Genomic DNA, 13088 nt, shown 5'->3' on the forward strand with positions numbered 1-13088 from the left:
GAAAACGCTTACTCCTCTAGTAACATCGATGCCTTTATATCTTTGCCGACATATGCATTTGTTCGAAACTCTATTCCTTCGTCAGCCATTAGATCAATACGACGTTTGACGACAGCTTTGGACAACTTCATAGTTGGGATGCCATACTGTAGTAAACCACCAGGCCTATCATTTCGTTCAAAAACGGTAACGAAATGGCCCGCTCGATTTAATTGACTTGCAGCTGCTAGACCAGAGGGTCCAGATCCAACAATAGCTACCCGTTTACCAGTGCGTAGCTTTGGTATATCCGGCTTCATCCACCCTTGCGCAAATGCGTGATCAATAATAGCACATTCAATATTCTTGATAGTTACAGATGGTTCCGATATACCTAAAACGCATGCTCCTTCACAAGGTGCTGGACAGACCCTACCAGTAAACTCTGGAAAGTTATTCGTTTGTAAAAGTTGATGTAAAGCTTCTTGCCAATTATTATTAAAAACAAGGTCATTCCACTTAGGAATGATATTTCCCAATGGACAACCATGAGTATTTGACTGACAAAAAGGCACTCCACATTCCATACAACGAGCAGCTTGTGTTTTCAAATGCTTGTGAATATATGGAAAATTATAGACCTCTTCCCAATCTTCTTGTCGTTCACTAGCCTTTCGATATATATTCACCGCTCGCTTATATTTGATGAAACCACGTACCTTATCTAATGGTTGCTGCTCTAAAACCTTGTTTTGCAAATTCTCTTTATTTTGAAGGGCTTCTTCAATATCTCTAATATCTGGTTCATTTGCAGGTGCCTTTAGTCTTTTAATTTCACTAAGATTTTCATTTACTTCGGAAAGAGATGTATTTTCTAGATCTTGTAAAGCCTTTTGGTATTCATATGGGAACACTTTTACAAATTTGGCCTGACTTTCAGTCCAATTCAAGCTCATATCTTTTGCAATTCGAGAATTAGTCTTCTTTATAAAATCATCTAGTAAACTCTTTACTAAAGTTACATCTGAATCAAGTTCCAGTGGAAGCAACTCAACAGTTTCAGGGTTTACTTTTGCCTTAAAAGAGCCATCGATATCATATACATAAGCAATTCCACCAGACATGCCGGCAGCAAAATTACGACCAGTCAAGCCCAAGATAACAACAACACCTCCAGTCATATACTCACATCCATGATCTCCAACGCCCTTAAATTTTTAAAAGTTTATACATGGTTTAGGTGCACGAAAAAACAAAAGCAATACCTCTACCACAGCTGTGGCGCCAGAATTCCTTACGCAAAACCGTTCAGCTGCTATACCTTTAAAGTAAGCAGTGCCCTTGGTTGCACCGTACAAACAAACGTTTCCCACTATTACATTTAAATGAGATTCAAATACTGAATTATCTGGGGGCATAATTACGATACTGCCACCACAGAGACCTTTGCCAACATAATCATTAGCATCTCCTTTTAAAGTGACATTCACGCCACTCGACAAATATGCACAAAAGCTTTGACCAGCTGATCCTTCTAAAAATATGTCTATGCTTTTGCCAAGTGGTAGGCCTTCCTCGCCATATTTGCTGTAATTATATAAAACAAAAATAGAAACAATTGATTAGAATTATACAAATGTTGAACCAAAAACAAACATTATTTTTCTGTATGATTGTAGACATAACAACGTAACATATGCAAAAGAGCACCTCTCATTCCTCTAGCATCTCCCTAGAGTACCCAAATGCCACACAATTTCAAAGCCTGCCTGACACACGAACGTATATGAGCGTATAGAAGAAAAAAACCTGTGACAAATAAAGAATGATGAGCACGAAAAATTGGTCGGGCTAAAATAATTATAACATAAAATTTGTATAAGATATCAATACAATTTTTATTATATTTTCTCCTTTATTAAGCGTTAAACAAAAAAATCATATCAATTCTCTTTGTTATAAACAAAAAAGAGCGGTATCTGCGCTCTCCGTCAATTCATTTTAAGCTGCTGCTCATATTAATTTTTTTTTTTTGTTTTTAGCAATTTTCTTTGCCCAATATTTTTCAATGGGTCGCAATTGTGGACAGTTTGGTGAGTTTTGGTCCTTTTGCACAACACTTGCCCCATGGTTTTCATACAAATCCATGGTAAGACGGCTATAATGACACGATGTAAAATTGGTCCAGAACAGAATTGCGTCTGTATGTTGTTTTATGAATGACAAAAAAAGTTTTTGTAAATACTCCTTCATTTAAATTTTTCGATTTATAGTGCCCGTTGTAATAAACGTTTTGCTTTTCATACCACACCGACAGATGGCTTGCCAAATCAAATAGTTTTTAGAGAACTTGTCGAACATTTTTAGCTTAAAGGCACGTAGAACTCCTCTCTTCGTTGCCGTATAAAACTCAGCGCCCAGGATCTGCTTAGTGTCGGCCTTGACGTATGTTTCATTGTCCTTCACCACACAGCCACATTTATGGATGTCTTGACTGTATAACTTTTACGCACGTGCTTTAGCACTCTTATTTGGTTTATCACTATATGATCGTAAACCTTCACTTTTGCGCACTTTCCTCGAAGTGAATGACAATGTTTTTTTTCAAAATAATGGCACCACTTCTTTAGCTTTTGACTGCTACACAAATCCTTTCTTCCTTCCACTTCCAGGCCTTCGTTCCACATAGTTTTATTTAACTTTTTTGACTAAAAGGTTACCGCACTTTTTGGACAATCGATGCCTTTTGCTGCACCATTATGCGACAAATGATCATTTTCTTGTTTTTTCTCACAATAGTATGTGTACTAATTTTTTATTCACAATTAGTTATACGCAAGTGACGAATAATCACAATCGACTAGTTTTTTTCGTTTTCACTCTTTATAACAAAAAGTTCTGATCAGCTTCTATGGACCTTCTCAGGACGCTTGCCGTTTTGGAGAAGTCCACTAATAACTAATTCTCTGCAATTTACCTAGTAAAACCACTGCCTAATATTCTTCAGCGTTTGAGTGATACCCAGTTGTAAAGTTCCTTGAACATGGATGTAATCTGGATTTAGGAACTGTAATCATATTATGGGAATGATTTCCATCTTCGCTTTCCCATACGCGATTAACGATTTCTTCAATTATTTAAAGGCTATTTCACTGTATCCAATATGAATTAGTCAAAGGATTTTCCTTCGCCATCTGATATACACTATCCTCTCAGATCTCTCATCTTTGGAACAATGCTTATACTTTATAATACAAGGTCACCGAGATAGTGCATAAACATTTCCATGTTGTTACCCTTTTCGATGCTCGATCTCAGTTGTCGTCACAATTAACATGTTACAACGTTCAGGACCCTCCTACCCTCAAAGGAAGAGTGGGAACGGGACGATGTATAATACAGGGCGAGTCCATCCATGTATACACAGGCGGCTCAAATCTCGAGGACAGGGTGGGCGGAGGTGTATATTCCGAATATATGGGGATCTCTCCGACTACCGTAGTGTCTTTCAAGCTGAATTGATGGACACTGGTACAATGTGATGCGATACTTGGAGATGGCATCTACGTTTTCAATAATAGCCAAGTGGCGATAAAATCCCTCACAAAACAGTCGACAAATGAAATGCCGTACATCTCTTAACGAGATGGTTGAGTCATTTCACTTAAAGGTAACATGGGTCTCTTGCCATTGTGACATTGAGGGTAACTGCAGAACCGCTAAACATCAAATCGACGATGAGTACACAGACAATGACATAAGCATACCCTTACAAACATGTAAGCTACTTATCTTTGAGGAAATCATAAGAGCAGCTGATGAAAAATGGCGTAATGAAATCTCAATGCTAAGCGCACGGAGTCTCTGCTAAGCCAAAATAAGCCCAGTCTTGGCACACTGATTTCAGTTATAGCGGGGTACTGCCTAATAGGTAGGCATGCCCAGAGTATAGTATACATGATTTCTGTAGAAGCTGTTAAATAATGAATAGAAAGAGAAGATCTCGCATTTTCTGTGTCATTTACCTGCTCTATCCAGATGTAGGTTTACTATTTTAGGTAGACAATTTGACAAATGAATTGGAAACTCTTGTTTCTGCGGAAATCATGGATCTTCTAAGATTTTTTGAAGTTTTAGGAGAGATAGAACTAGAAAATAGATTTAGAAAAGTTTTAGGAGAGATAGATGCCAGGTGCGGCATCAAAATGGGCTATGAGCATGTGTGTGCCCCGCAGGACAATCGCTTCAACCTAACCTAATCGAAGGCGTTGATATCTTATTTTCTTAACCATATTTCTGAAACATGAATTGCATTTACCGTCTATATTCCCCTATAGGTATGATTAGTTGACGTCAGACGAAATAGGTAAACTTACCACGCTATATGATAACTTAATGTTGATCCGAAAGCGCGCTCTTCATTTTTTATACGCATTCTAATTGTTGTATTACACTCAACGCCGTTTAAAACGTTTTGCGCCATTTCAATAAGTTTATTGTCAGCACGTTTCTCCAGCTGGAAGTCCTGAGACACTGAACCTCCCACAATATTTGTACCCGGACGTAGTTCTAAAGCATTTGTCAACAGGAGGGATAAGTCCAAAGAATTTGATTTGTTGCTCCTATTCCTTGATATTTGCAGTAAATCAGTACGCCCAATTAGATCTTGAAATCGACGAATCCCCAAATTTGCCATGATATTACGAATCTGAAATTAAAATAGTATTTAATAGACTAGATAGTTTTAGTTTTAAATTACACACATCTTTTATTAGATTTCATAAAAATCTCAGCAATATGGATACTTAACTAAAAAAATAAAACTCGCTCATATCTAACGGGTGACCAGATTGGAGGTACGTTTTCCAATAGGGGTTTTTTGACAGATCAGGCGTGACTACTGTCAAACTAAATACATAATTTGTATTCATGAGCATTTTATTATGGGAAGACTTACACCTCAACAACGTAGTACGATTGGACAAGTATTACGAAAATCGACGGTCTGTAAAAAGTGTTCATCGCGCGCTGAGGCCAACTTATAGTGTACAGAACTGTCTTACCGAACGCACTATTCGCAAATCATCGGCAAAATTTAAAATAATTTTACATTATAGGATGATACTCGACCGATTAAAAGAGTAAAAGAGAGTTTTGCCGAGGACCCAGAAGAATCGATCCGGCGCGAATCTCATCACCTTGGCCTACCTTATGGTACTACTGCGGCAATTTTATGCAAAGATGGTTTGAAAGCGTATAAAATACAGCTAGTCCAAGATTTTAAGTCGGTCGATCTTCGAAGCGTCATAATTTAAGTCGTAGGGGCTTTTGAAAAACTCACGAAAAATCCGCATTTTGGGCACGCGAATTTTGTTCAGCGATGAATCGCATTTTTGAGCGTATATTGCTAGCTGTGAAATCTAACAATGGATGCAGGACGAGTTAGTCCAGAAAGGGCCTAAGCGCGTTGGAAAGAAGCCATGTGGCCGTTTGAAATTTTGTACCAAATTTTATTAGATTAAATAAACTTACGTCTTCTGCCAGCATGAAAAAGAAATTGATCACATGTTCGGGTTTGCCGGTAAATTTCCGACGTAGTACAGGATCTTGTGTTGCGACTCCCACTGGACAAGTATTTAAATGGCATTTCCTCATCATGGTACATCCTGAAATTAAAAAATTATAAGCATATTTTTATTACTATAATATAGGAATAAAGGAAAAGAGTGTTGGCCACTTGTTAAATTTTACTTAACTATAGTTAATGCAAAAATTAGTATTACAAATTGGTATTACACATAAATATTTGTTCCTTATATCACTAGTTTAAGTTTTAAAAGATCCTTGAAGTATTATTTCAATTTTGTTATATTAATATATGAAATAAAAACCACATACAATTGATTATGTTATTATTATACGAACTGAACCCCACTGGACGTAGGAAAGCGATAGGGGAAGGGACTACTTCGAAAGACAAGAACAACTACATGCAAAATTAGTTGGGTCAATGAAAAATCTGCTTATTAAAGGTCATAAGAAGACGTGGCTATCCGACTAGCTGTTGAATTCCTGAATTTCTATATTACTTTCCTTTCATTATTTTTAAAGTAAACGCACACTTTTTCTGCCTAATTTATTTGAGTATCGTTACTTTAATCTTGTTAACTCACAAAACACAACTCACAACTGAAATTGCGCGAAATTTTGCGCATCGACTCTTCGAATAATCGCCTTTTATTAGTAAAAGGAAATTGCTGCTAATTTTTAGATTCATATATTTTTATAATTTAATGTTTTAGTACAAAGTGTGAACGCAGATTTTTTGTAAAATCTGTAAACTTTATCGGAATATTTATGATTTTTGCAAATGCTGTCACACGTCAATCATATTTCATACTTATGAACTAGTCAGCTGCAGTATACAAACAGACAAGCACATAATTGTTATTTTTATTTAACAAAAAAGTTATTCAAAAACAAAATTTAATGACTAACTTTGTGCCATCTTGTACATAATTCGGACGTATATCTTCTGAGGGATGTTTGGCAGAGGTTATACTTTTTTTTGTGTTAAGCTGGAAAATAAAATATAGAATATTGAAAATACTATATAGCAAAAAATCCTATCCTCCTTGGTGGAGCAATGAGCTTTAAAATTAAGGGAAGCCAGATCAAATTTTAATCTCAGCTACTCAATTGTACAGAGGGAGTCGGAGACAGTACAAGAAGGCAACTAGACCGCCAAGAAAGAGAGCTGGAGAGATTTTTGTTCTTCTATCGAATCTACCAGAGATTCTGCGAGGCTCAGCCGTATTTCGCACAAAGATCATTCAATGGCTTCTTGGGTAAAGATACCAAATGGCACTTGGACTTGTACGGCGGAAGAAGCTCTAGAACTTCTTTAAAACACTCAGTTTCCGGGGTGTAGCGCTTACGATAGCGATGTTGGGAGAATCCGGCGGCCGCTATGACCCACAGCATCTTACCGATGTAATAGTCACAAATCATTTTTACCTTTCAAATATCCAGGCCCTGACGGGATCTTTCCAAAGATGTTACAAGAGACTCTTGATAGTATTCCACCATGGCTAATGGAAATTATCAAAGCGTGTCTAAATCTAGGTTATATTCCAAATAGCTGGAAACTTGTTAGAGTCGTCTTCGCACCATAGGTAGGTAGAAGGGGACATGAATCAGCGAAGGACTTTAGGCCAAATAGTCTTAGACATACAGATTAGAAGCTCGCTGGGGAACTCTGGTATATCCATTGCACAACACGCTTCCCTCAAAGGCAAATATACGGAGACAGCGTTTTACGAGGTAATCCGAATAGAGGGGTCTCTAGTAAATGAACAGTATACCATGGCAGCTTTTCTAGATATAGAAGGCGCATTTAATGCTATCCAACGGGCGTTAATAGACTTAGGGGTGGAAAATTGTATAAGCAATTGGATCATCTCTATGGTAGAAACCGCGATCATTAGAGCTAATATGAGTAATATCAACATAACTAAGAGGGTCCATAGGAGTACTTCCCGTGGTTGAGCACGCTGATGATGTGGTCCTAATGATATCAGGACTGTGCCCCAATACGATCAGTGGGATCATTCAAAGGGCTAAACTCTTGGGACACAAGCTGTGGCCTAAGTTTACATGCGCGTAAAACAGAACTTATGCTATTTACCACCAGATGTAAGGTAACAACTGTTTACCCTACTACATATTAACGGACAAACTCTCTCACTTTCAATCACTGTAAAGTACTAAGGGGCAATTCTGGTCTCCAAATTTAGCTGGAAATGAAGCATTGAAGAACGGGTAAAGAAAACAGATATCGCTTTATATGCCTATAAACGTATGCTAGGAAGAAAATTGGGTCTTCAACCCAAGTATACATTATGGTTGCTCTAGAGAGATTACTTGGCAGAATACAAAGATCAGCCTGTGCAATAACGGTTAGTGCAATCAGATCATGTCCTAGGGAGGCTCTTAAAGCACTGACACACGTTATTCCGGTAGATCTACATATCAAGAAGTTGACAAACATGGGAGCATTTAGGTAAAATTAAGTGGGTTGTTGAGGGGAAAAACCTTATGGTCATGCCAGTCTATAATTGCGACAAACTCACTATACTTCGAAGAGGACTGATTATATCATCCCGACGGTAACATTCAACAGGAATTATGTCACCCTCTTCCATCTCAAGAGGAATGGAGTAAGGGATTCTGACTAAACAACTTCGACACTAAAGTCTATACAGATCGATCTAAAATGGAATGTGGTGTTGGAACAGGTATACCTATATTCTCATAGAAAAAATCTGTACGTCTTCCTAATGCCTGCAGTATCTTCCAGGCGGAAGTACTGGCAATTTAGATAGCCAAGCTGTAATCCACTGAATTCAGCTACAACAACCTCTAAACTGGTGGAGCAAACTACCTCCGAAGCGCGGATTGTAGAAGGAGAGACTAGACGACATGCAAAATTAGCAGAACGCTATGGCCCATCTACAACCTCAAACAAACGTAGTCGTTGATAAGCGTGAAACGATGGGATGCATGGAGACTCGCGGTTGTTGTTGTAGCAGTATAAACATTCCCCATACTTACATACGGGGAATGCTGCTGGAGTGACAGTCCTTGGCCGGATATAAATCCGGGTCGTTTCGGTAATGTAGAACCGACTGTCGTGGAAACGTGGAGACTGACGGTAGTCAAAGCTGCTTTTAGTCTTTCGGAGAACAAGCAGCCAAAATGGGCATCCCTCAACACACAATGTCACAGTTGTAAACAATCGGAATGTGAATGCCCTGCCCTATGGTAGGATAGAATGTCAACGCTGGGCAAACCGCAATTCGTGAGTCTCGAACAATAGTCTGGCTTAGATGTCAACAACCTAATAAAGTTCCGGAACCGCACAGACTGAATAAAGTCATGCTGTAAATAACCGGCAAACAAGTTGGTAACGAGGATGTGGCAACAAAATGGTACGGAAACCCTAGTTGGATTCTGGATGAATCACCACATAAACCAGCCAACAAGAAATATACGAGGGACGAGTATTGAACAAAAGTCTCGAAGTTTTATATATACAAATATTGCTGGTGTTTCAGGGTAAAAACTGTTCGACGAAATAGCAAACTGAAGAACTTCGTGTCATCCAATAGGACCAGATTTTTGGTCAAAACCAGTAACCGCCAAAGTAAAAATACCTACTTTTGAGAAAAACTTCCTTCTTATATATGTATGTATATACAAGTATATATAACGAATATGTTCATAAGCTCTTACTAATGCATCACAATATAATTTTGCTAGAATAATGCGGTAGCATGAATAAATTAATTCCTTTGTCGCGACTACAAGATTAGTGGAAATGATCAGGTGGATCAAGGATGTTAAGAACTAAATTTATTTACCAAGCTGCCGCCCATTCCAATCGATCCAAATATACTGATATATGTAATTTGTAATTCTTTAAGGTTGTATTCTTTTGCATCAGACCAACAAAAGAATACTAGGCCATTTAGCAACAATGAAAAATAACCTTACTGACCAGAAAATAATATTCTGTACTAGAAAATACTTAGGACATTCCAGCTAAACACCAAAATGCTGGAAACAAAAAGAACTAAAAACAATGGAGCCACTGAGAAAAGTTGCAGTTCATAGCTTTTTAATACCACATGCCTCTAAACATTTTTGATATACTTATAGATATTTACATATCAAGCCGTACTTACCCATGACAATTAAAGGAGCTGTACTGAAACCAAATTCATCAGCACCAAGTAATGCGGCCACAACAACATCGAAACCGGTACGCAATTGCCCATCAGCTTGAAGTATTACCCTGAAATAGTATAGAGAATTTAAAAATTATATTAATCGCTAGATTCCCAATTTAAAAACTATTTGCTTAAAGTATCTATGAATAATTTCCTTTCGACATTGAGTTTAAAATTTATTGCCTACACTGGAAATTTCAATATCTTCTACAAATGGCAATACATAGTATTATATATAAGTATATGTATGTATATACTTGTAAGTATATTAGCGGGTGCCTGGCGCGTTGCTGTCATAGAAGAGTAATTGTGGAAATATTTAAAACGAAATTTTATAATGGAGTTAGTAAGGAAGTGCGGACGATAGCGCAAAAGAAATCAATTCTTCAGATTTTAGAACTTGTTCCTACGTGAAAAATCATGTGGAAAACATATATATGATCTCTAGCTGCCAAATCGAACTGGGTTTATTTATTTATTAGAATTAATATATAATAAATATGTTATTAGGTACTTTATTATTCAATTGCTTCATGGTGGGCAATATTTTTTGTTTTTCCGTCTCCAGCAAAAACAAATACATTATTTGGTTGTCCGAACGGCAGTCGTTTGAAATCAAATGGCTTATCGATGAGAATAACAGGAATAACAGCAGATTTTCTCCTTTCTTATTTTCCATTAAGAATGGCTGCCTCGTATTACATTCGGGATCACTTGAATAATGTTCCGCTAGGTAATAATTTGCACGTCGACCTTGAGTGATCATTTATGCGGTGGCAATCCAAGAAGATCTAACGAATTTAAAAGCTCGATAGGATAATTTATATCTTCGTCTGTCTTTATGACGTTACCATATGATTTGTAAAAAATATAATCGCCTTCACTTCGTTCTTTTATTACGTAGTCGATTGGTTTAACGTCAGTGTTGCTTTTAGAATGAGTTGTTCAATGGATGACTCAAAGACACAGAATCTCAAATGAAACCCAATAAACCCGACTGCGGAATTTGCGTTGTTCCTGTCATTCGAACTAGTCTCTGAACTAAGTTCCGCTGTTATGTTTTCCGCCGCTGCGACTCAATCGCAAACTAACGCACAGTGGGCTGCTGTGGTTAATAAAAAACCCAAAAAGCAAAAAAAAAAATTTCCAACTGTTGCGATTGGCATGAACAGTAGTTAATGAACTGGAATTAGTTGCTACGAAAAAATGTATACACCTCTCTTCATTCAAAACTTCAATCATCGAAGACAATAATATCTCCAATACTGCGAAAAATTCCAACATGGATCAAAATCAGATTGCCTGTTTCAAACTTGCTAAAAAGCATGTGGATGTAAACTCTTTGAAAGGGATTAACGGATTCCCGCCGTCTCTCTATGATCAAGTAATGAATCCTGCACCAAAATGAAGAAAGAGTTTTTTTTTTCTAATAGCGGTCGCAACTGGGCAGGCAATGGCAAACCTCGGAATATATTTCTGCCATAAAAAAGCTCCTCATAAAAAATATCTGCTGTTCAGAGTCGGCTTAAACCATTAGATCCCTCCTCTTGTAGAACAACATCAGGACGCACGTACCCAAAAAGGGTGTACACGCCTATTATATATACATATATAAAAACTTGATATGCCTAATATTCTTTGTTGCCTTCCACTACATTTTAGGTTTATATTTTCAGCTACATATCGAGGAGCGCAACTAATGATTGGAATAACTTTGCTTAGCGCTATATATAGATATGTACCTATCTACAAAAAACATTTTCTTAGTATCAGCCATAATAACTTAGTATCCGCCGTACACTAATTTATTGAAATTTTACAATTGTTTGCATCATCAATGGATTCCGTTACGATTAAGTTGATCGTATGAGAAAAGCAAGAAATAAGGATAATCGTTTTCGATTGACCTTTCTTAAAAGCTTTAAAACCTAAAACAAATTTGAAAATGTAGTGATCCCATTCCATTGCAGTTTCAAATCTGGGTTGGGGAAACAGATATAGTAGTCTTGCATTTCAAATCAAATCATTTTAGAAACCAGAGCAGAATTGCAAAAAAATTGGATAAAATTCATAAGGATAGCTACTCACTAAGATTAGAGCCGCGAAAGTTGAACAGCGAGTTATATATCCAACAAGAGAAGAAAGGTGTGTGCGTTATTTTTAATTTGTTCGACAATCGGATATATTAAAATTGCTTTCAGAAAATGTCTAAAATTTTCCCATTATATAAACAAATCGGTCAAATCATAAGTGCTTTAAGTTTACCTTGAACGTAGATTGTTTAAAACAAGAACTTGATGTGTTTCAGCTACACCTAATTCCCATGGAAGGCCAGCATGCTTAATACCAGTCCACGAGCTCGCTCCAGTACCACCATCGTGACCAGAAATAACAATGTGCTCGGCTTTCCCCTTTAGAAAATATTGAAACAGTTATAAAATAAGTACTTGATTTAAAAATAAAAAGAACCTTAGCAACGCCAGATGCAACAACTCCAACACCAACTTCAGAAACCAACTTGACACTGATCCTTGCATTGGGATTTGAACATTTTAAGTCATAGATAAGCTCCGCCAAATCCTCAATGGAATAAATATCGTGATGTGGTGGAGGTGAAATAAGACCAACACCTGGTACAGAGTGTCGAGTTTTCGCAATTTCTTTGGTAACTTTATAACCAGGAAGTTCTCCTCCTTCTCCAGGTTTAGCCCCCTGAGCCATTTTGATTTGAAGATCATCAGCATTGGCAAGATAGGCAGCTGTTACCCCAAAACGTCCTGATGCAATTTGTTTTATAGCGGATCTCCTACTATTATATGAATCTTTTTCTGAAATAGTAGCATAAATAGAGATATGTTAATTTTATTCTATCTACAAGTTAGTTACAATAGGCATTATATTGAAGTAAAATGCAAAATGTACCTTTAATCATGTATTACAAAAATATGCTACTTTCCCCAGCCACCCCGATATTAACACAAGATATAAATAGTTAATAACCACTCAAGCTGATTTTAAAGTTATTGGTGTAATTTTTAATTTATTTGGATGAACTTCAACACTTTGAGCATACTAGTATTTTCCATAGTCTTTATATGTGGACATTATACATGGTTCTGCATTTTTATCTCTTGCTTGACCGACCACAGTTGTTTGTACTTAGTCTTGCCATAAATTCTGTGACAAATTTTACAATGCATACGGCGGGAACAAAATCGCAGAAAAAAGTTTCATTATTTTTGCTTTTATTCGTATGCATTGCATTTTCTACTCTCTGAAGTGACAAACAGAGAAAGAAGTAGTCGTCTTCGTGTTGTT

General features: G+C 37.1%; 1 protein-coding gene across 2 annotated transcripts in view; it reads right to left on the minus strand.

The window, feature by feature from the left end:
• The window catches only part of LOC128859793 (uncharacterized), a 52708-nt gene that overhangs the window by 4773 nt on the left and 34847 nt on the right, over positions 1-13088 (minus strand). For both annotated transcript variants that reach the window (XM_054096877.1, XM_054096878.1), the window contains exons 7-13: positions 12240-12598; positions 12036-12181; positions 9726-9835; positions 5512-5645; positions 4356-4687; positions 1245-1566; positions 13-1187 (exon numbers count right to left, since the gene is read on the minus strand). In XM_054096877.1, the coding sequence (XP_053952852.1) occupies positions 13-1187; positions 1245-1566; positions 4356-4687; positions 5512-5645; positions 9726-9835; positions 12036-12181; positions 12240-12598 (2578 nt within the window). The remainder of the gene's footprint in view (positions 1-12; positions 1188-1244; positions 1567-4355; positions 4688-5511; positions 5646-9725; positions 9836-12035; positions 12182-12239; positions 12599-13088) is intronic.

Source organism: Anastrepha ludens, chromosome 4 (genome assembly GCF_028408465.1).
Source record: "Anastrepha ludens isolate Willacy chromosome 4, idAnaLude1.1, whole genome shotgun sequence".
In the NCBI taxonomy this organism is placed as follows: Eukaryota; Metazoa; Arthropoda; class Insecta; order Diptera; family Tephritidae; genus Anastrepha; species Anastrepha ludens.